This window comes from Lutjanus erythropterus, chromosome 23 (assembly GCF_056507025.1).
Source record: "Lutjanus erythropterus isolate fLutEry1 chromosome 23, fLutEry1.hap2, whole genome shotgun sequence".
Taxonomy (NCBI): domain Eukaryota; kingdom Metazoa; phylum Chordata; class Actinopteri; order Lutjaniformes; family Lutjanidae; genus Lutjanus; species Lutjanus erythropterus.
This window is the reverse complement of record NC_139339.1, coordinates 21,796,017-21,803,049: the sequence shown is the minus strand read 5'-3', so window position 1 is coordinate 21,803,049 and position 7,033 is coordinate 21,796,017. Positions and strand designations below refer to the sequence as shown.

The following is a 7,033-nucleotide window of genomic DNA, read 5'->3' as shown; positions in this document are numbered from 1 at the left end:
TGACCAACCCAACCAACGAATACGACGAGTGCTAGCCAATTAGAGGTGGAGTAGGGCGGGTCATTCTGGGACACTGGAAGAAGGGAAGAGGGACAGGCTCAAACCAAACGGAAGTCGGCTCGGCTAAAGGAAAGCTCTCGAAAAAGACCGGCTTGACTCGAATTAAACGGAGAGGCCGCCCGGTGAAAAGGTAACCTTAAATGTGGGCGCTGGTGTCTTGATATCTACAAATCGAAGCATTTTAAATTCCTGAAATATCTACTGACATTTGAGTTACGTTATTTGTGCGCCGGCTCGTCAACATTTGCTTGTGTTGACGGCTCTGCTTTGTGTCATGGCGTGGCCTTACGAGCAAGCTAACTGCAGCTAACGTTAGCAAATTTGTTAAACCAAGACCTGTTATCTTTAGATAATAACCCAATGCAGCGTTACAGCAATAATTTGGATAGAAACGATTTTAAAGTTAAACAATGTCGCACGACTTCCGTAAAGCAAATAAATTAAGGATAGTTGATTTGCCGCATTAACCTACGTCAGCCATTTTGCAATGAACGGGCCGTTTAATTCAAAGCCGGTGTTAGGCCCCGAGCACCGGTCTGCAACTTTGAGTGTTTATGGGCTACACAGTTGCATATATTTTTTTGATAATCACTGTAGACCTACGACAGTGTTAAATGAAAATTAAAATGTAAAAAAATGATCTGTTTCCCATTTCCATAGACAGTATGTAATGTACAGTATCCAAAACAAAGACAGGCGCGTCACTTTATTTTCTAAGACAGTATATGTTAGCATAATTTAAATTAGTTAAATAATCATTTAAATGTTTTAAAAATATTTTGTTTTCTCTCCCAATCCCCACATATTCCCTTTTCCTCCCAATTTGCCCCACAACAGATCTTATACAATGGTGAAGATTTTTGTGGGAAACCTGCCTCGAGAGGCAGACCAGGATGAAATCAAGGCACTCTTTACTCAGTATGGCACAGTCACAGAATGTGCCATCATCAAGAATTATGCCTTCGTCCACATGGATGACCGCAAAGCTGCCACCAAAGCCATTAAAAATCTGCACCTCTACAAGCTTCACGGTACACCGATCAACGTGGAGGCCAGCCATGGGAAGAACCAGGGCTCAGTCAAACTGCATGTGGCCAATGTAGAGAAGGGAGCCGATGACGAGCTCCGTGCTCTCTTTGAAGAGTATGGCACAGTCACAGAGTGTGCTGTTGTCAAGAATTTTGCCTTTGTACACATGTCCAACTCTGATGAAGCCATGGATGCCATCAAGGGACTGGACAACACTGAATTTCAAGGTACGAAAGGACCACTATGTAAACCGAGTAATGATACATTTGTGACATGTCTGATTTTAAATCTAAACATTTAATTTGTCTTGTCTTTATCTGTAATATTTTTTTTTTTTGTATTTAGGTAAACGCATCCATGTCCAGATTTCTAAGAGCCGCCCCAGACATGATGAACGAGACGACTACCCTCCTCCTCCCCCAGACAGGGGTGGCTACTGGCCCCCTCGCTATCCAGGAGAGAGGCACGAGCCTCCTCCACCCGGCTACATGAGAGGCCGCCTCAGCCACATTCCCCCAGGTTACCCTGCCCCACCTCTGCCACCCCCTCCCCCTAGACGAGCTGTTTACCCCGACCGTCCCTACGAGGGTGAGAGGGACAGGTATGGCGTTGTAGATTACTATGAGAAGTACAGAGCCCGTCCGTATGGCATGGCCTCCTACGAGGACCAACGTCCTGGCGCCCCTCCTCCTCCCCCTCCCCCCTCAGCCGCCGTCCGAGACCGTCTTATGACCTCGTCGCTTGACCCGTACGAGCGTCGACCCCTCCCACCTCCTCCGTCCTCGTACTACGCCCGAGATCGCAGCCCTCTGAGGAGACCGCCTAGCACGCCAATGCCCCCCGCCAGCAATGGCTACTCCTACGAGCGCTCCAGGCTCTCTCCGGTTTCCCGGGTCCCGGCATACGGAGTTCCACGTGCCAGGGACCCCTACGCAGAACGACTGCCTCCGCCTCCGCCTGCACGCTACGCTTATTAAGCAAGGCTCTTTCATGTGAAGGTGAGAATAGGTTTCAGGTAGACTGGTGTTCATATCTTTTCTAAAACTGAAATCCGTCCCTGTAAAGGCAGAGGCAGCTAATGACTTGTCCTACACACTGTTGTGTGACAAAGGTTTGAAAAAGCATGCGTACGAAGTGCTATTCAACAAGGAGTAAATCGTTGGAAATTCACGTTTGTGCACTAACTTGAATTTCAGCTGCTATCACTTTTAATTGTGTGCCATAATCTTAAAAGACGGACTGTTCAGTCTGGGATCTGTGTGACTAAAGAACGGTCCTCGAAATGCAGAACTCGAATAAAAGAATCAACATGTCTAATTAAGATGGAACAACGTGCTTTGTATCAGCACTTGCAGACAGTTCATGTGTGTGTCATTTGCTCTTTTTTCAGGATCGTCGTCCGACTGCGTCGCCGCTCGCCGCCTCCTGATGCACGTGACACTATCCTCTTCCTGTCTGGCTGAGCGCGTTGCGTTCCCCTGCGATGCTCACAGGAGGACGTGAATTGCCGACGTCCACGTCTGTTTTTCTTTTCATTATTTTGGGACAGTTTTTACACTCGCATTTTTTCCCCCCCTGATTGTTTTAGTTTGTTATTGTGCTGTAGTATTTTTAATGCTTGACGTCTGGATTAGGCGTTTTCTTTTTTATAATTTGTACTTTTACGTTTGAATAATTAGTGTTCTGATGTTGTGTGTGACATTAGAAAGCTGAATTATTTCAGCAGCAGTTTCTAGGCGATACATGTGACTGTAGATTAAACTGAACTGAATCATGTTTGGTATTAAATCTAATCTGCACGTTGGTTCCATCATGTTAAGGTTTTTCCATCGAAAACCAAACCTCCATGTGGCGTTGCTGTGAAAATTTAAACTGCTAAGACGTAGGGTTTGACAAATGTAGAAAGTAACTGTTAATAGGACAGTTACCGCAAACCGCTCATGTACCTTTACATTGTCGAACTTGTTTTTAATAAAACGGATTTGTGCAGTAATGTTGTTCACAGGTGTGCTCAAAATCATGTCAAGCGCAAGAACACCATGTGTGCAATCGCTTTAAGTCGAATATTTTGCTAAAATCTTTCGAACAAATAATCAGCCACCTATTGATCATTCGTTCATTGATGAAATCACGTACAACAAACTTGTTCAAGTCGCCACGCTGATTAAAGAAATATCTCCTCTGGTCTTGTTTGAAATGCTAAAGCTTTCATCATCAGCGTACCTTGTAGCTTGTCCCCTTCAGTGCCAACTGAAATTTGTTCACATATAAGAGCTTAAGTGAAGAAGTACGTACCACACTCCAGCCATAGTCCACCAGGTGAGATTTCATAGTTGAGACTAGTTAACCTTGAATCTGAGGGGAGATGACATCAAAGGCTGCTGGAGACCTTCAGAGTCAACAGGTAAGTCAAGGGCTTTAAGGTGAAGTAGAAAGTGATGCTGACTGTACATGCTCATTTAGCTTGTAAATGTAAATATCAGTTATTTACTACAGAGGTTTGTAATGACTTTGCTTATTTACAGGCCCTGCAGTGTTGGCTATTTTTTCACTCATTGCCTGTAAATGCAAAGTTCCATTCAGCTGTGAATCTGCTATTAATCAGGATTTGCTGGGCAATAATTCAAAGCTACATGTAGGACATAGTTGACTGTCCTTTTTTCAGGCACTTTCAGCAGATTGAATACTGATTGTGGTCTTGCAATCCAGCAGGATTGGAAGACCATGTTTTTTTCTAGGAAAATGGTGTTTTTGAAATGTAAAGTTAAGTGTTCAGGATTGCTAAGCTTGACTAGAGTTAGATTTTGACTAAATGGATTTGAAGAGTCAAGTGAATTCTACGCTACACTTATACACATTTTTTAAACCCTTCAGAACAGAGTCAGGTAACAGTATAAGAAAATTGCTATAGTAGCTGAATTAACACAAAGAAATTGATGCAAGTGAGAGATTCCTACTCTGCGTTGTATTGCCATTTTGTGAATCTGACCTGCATGAATAAAATGTTTACAACAATTACATGGACTTCTTGTCACTAATGTACAGCTATTACAACTAAAGGTGTCATTGTTTACCAAAATAGCATAATTAAGGGCCAGCCACCCCAAGAATGACTATCACAATAGCTATAAATTTAACTTAAAAAAATTGTTCAAAGTCTAGTGGAATGGTGAGTCTGGACTGTAACTTTACAGCAGTTGTGCAGACTGTCATCCACTTGAATTAGAAGAATTTTTGCAATATATTTCTACCTTGAGTCGTTGTTGGCGTGGATGACCCTTACTGCAGCGGTGCATAGCATTATGTACAACAGACATCTGTCACAGCAGCCATATTGATGTGAAATAGGGTAATGTAGTTGTTGCTGTAGAAGTCATGTGTAGACACTTCAGCCCAATGCTGTGATGCATCAGTGTCACAGTCGCATGTTTTGACTGGAATGTTTTAGTAGTTTCATTTAGTGTAGCATAGACTTTCCAGTCAGCCAACATGCAAAAATAGGATCACTCCTGACCTAGATGGACCACAACCTTAATAGAACTGGTAACACCTGTGTTTACCCTATATCATGTCAAAAAGGCTGTTGTGAGAAATGTTTAACTAGTATAAAAGGTTTCTTAAGGCTCAGACACACCAGTCCAACTTAATACTTGTTTGACCAACATGACTGGATGCACAATTTCAAAATCATCTTACAAGTATTTGTGAATTAACAGCTTCTACAGTTATTGAGAAAAAAACAGCTTTGCATAAGTGAATTATCACATTAATTCAGAATAAAGCTGAACTGAATTGCCTGTTATGACTGGGAAGGGGCATTGTCTAAAAATTTTTCAATGTTATTGCAGGAATGATAACTGAATGAAAAACTAAATATTTTTTTCATGACCCGACTTTCAGTTTTAGTTTAGTGTGATATGTCTGACCAAGTGCAGCTGTACAAGAAATATTGTTAATTTTGAGAATCACATGTGAACCCAAGACTGGAAAAAAAAGATAATCTTGTGAGATTTCTGGAGCTCTGTTTTTTTTTCTCACTCAGGCCCAAGGTTTAGCTTAATTGTAATCAATAAAGCTCAAGGAACACATTTTGGTCTGTAGGTTACTATCAAAGGACTTTACACAGCCATTTCTATGATGAAACTAAACCTCTTCTGGTCTTGTTTTAAAAATTGGGAAGCCTATAAACTTGCCAGTATATATATATAAAAAATGTGTTATTTGTTATTGTTATATGAACTGAAAGTTCAGGCCTTTTAGATTACATTTCTAATTGTGTGATGTAGCCATCAATACACTATAAAATATTAAATGGTTTTTAATATTTATGGCTTCAGTCAGATTTCAGTGACTTCTCTAGGTTTGTTTTTGTTTCTACTTGAAAGGTTTTAGTTTCATTCTCACTCTACTCAAGGTCAATACAGGAAGGGCAGATCACAGAACTTTTGTACTTGCTTGACTTGGCAAACTAAAACTATCTGATGAACTGAGTTACTTTTGGTGGTCATAGGACCTCAAGTCCCTCCAATTCTGATGAACGTAATATCTCAGGAACGCCTGGCGGGAACTGAAAATGTCCAGTTGGGCTCAAGGATGGTCAAAGGTCACTGTGGCCTCACAAAACATGTTTTTAGTCCCAACTGGTAATGAGCAGATGAAGCCTTGTGAAGCTTTGGAGCCTTCTTTGTATTTGTGCCGAAAAAGAGTTGAAGCTCTGGGGCCTTAAACTCAGCAAACAGTGACATCTGGTGGTTTGTTGAAGTTAAAGCAGCCCTTCAAAATGGGCTAAAGCACCACCACCTCACTGATATTTATAGTTTATAGACTTGTGTGCAGGAAAAGTTCAAGAGGCCTGCATGTTACTAAATCTGTAGGCCTATAATTTTGATCGGGTACTGCATTTAATAAGCCTATATAAAAAATAATTATGCATTTATATAAAGTATTTTTGCTGACACAAAACATTAATGCACCTTTTTTGTGTGCTTAAGATCCAGTGTCACTGTGGCCTCATGTTTTTAAAAATAATAGTTGATTTCATATGAGTTGCAATATGATGTGATTGAAGAGTAATGTTCATTACTTGGTATCGCAGTTCAGCTGTAAAACTGAACAGTCAAACTGAAAGAAACTTTCTGAAGCATCAGCGACGTTTGAAGCTTTGGACGTCACCAGTCATGTGATACTCATCATCTGATGGAGCTCTGGTGTGATGCACTCAAACTGAGCTTCACAGGTATGAAACAAGCTTTGGCGTGATGGTATCATCTGTCTATCTCTGGTCTTAACTCATGAATTCATACGCAGATTATGATACAATTTCACAAAAATATCTAGTAGGATCAAGTGATGACTCTATCCAAAAGGGCAAAGGACATCTTCACTGTTGCACAATGTTCAGCTCTCTATTACTCCTCTGTTCTCTGTAAAAACGTCTCTAGGTGAGGACAGAATATTTCTCATGAAAATTATTCTCAGGAATCATGCATGTCAATATGGAGATAACTTCCATTCGGCTAAAGGATGCACTTAATACCTTTTTAAAAATGCCTTTGATGTTTTCACTACATATATTATCTGAGTCTGGACAGACATGGGTGTGAACTGCAACTTCACTGCTTGGAGCAGGCACACAGCTAGTTTCCGTTAGCATTTTCACATTCATCTGTTGAGTTATGTGACGTAGTGGTTTCACATGTGATTTTGCAAGTCTGCAAGTGCAAGGTCAAGGTTGCATCTGAAACCTTGCTTTTGATGCATGGTAAAACAGAAGGTCATACACTATGTGACTTTATAATTAAAAAAAAGGAAAACACATAAATATTACTTGAATAAAGAATGTTAAAGAATAAGAAGAATAAGAATAAAGGCTATTTTTAGTGCTTGAAGGTTGGTCTACCTGTGGCTGAAACTTCAGCTGACAGCTCTCTGTCACCGCAGTGGA

The 7,033-nt window shown here is 41.0% G+C and overlaps 1 protein-coding gene across 1 annotated transcript; it reads left to right on the top strand.

Annotated features, from left to right (window-relative positions):
- Positions 1–857: 857 nt before the first annotated feature.
- On the top strand, positions 858–3,082 carry LOC146306180 (RNA-binding protein 4.1-like). Its single transcript, XM_084711922.1, has 3 exons — positions 858–1,316; positions 1,435–2,087; positions 2,480–3,082. Exons 1-2 carry the CDS (start codon positions 908–910, stop codon positions 2,064–2,066), a joined length of 1,041 nt encoding a protein of 346 aa, XP_084568048.1. The 5' UTR covers positions 858–907; the 3' UTR covers positions 2,067–2,087; positions 2,480–3,082.
- The last annotated feature ends 3,951 nt before the right edge of the window (positions 3,083–7,033 follow it).

What these genes read in the sequence shown, in the direction of transcription:
- LOC146306180 (XM_084711922.1), top strand. Translation starts at nt 908, where the DNA reads ATGGTGAAGATTTTTGTGGGAAACCTGCCTCGAGAGGCAGACCAGGAT. An exon ending in GGACAACACTGAATTTCAAG is followed by an intron (nt 1,317 to 1,434) that starts GTACGAAAGGAC and finishes TTTTGTATTTAG; the next exon opens with GTAAACGCATCCATGTCCAG.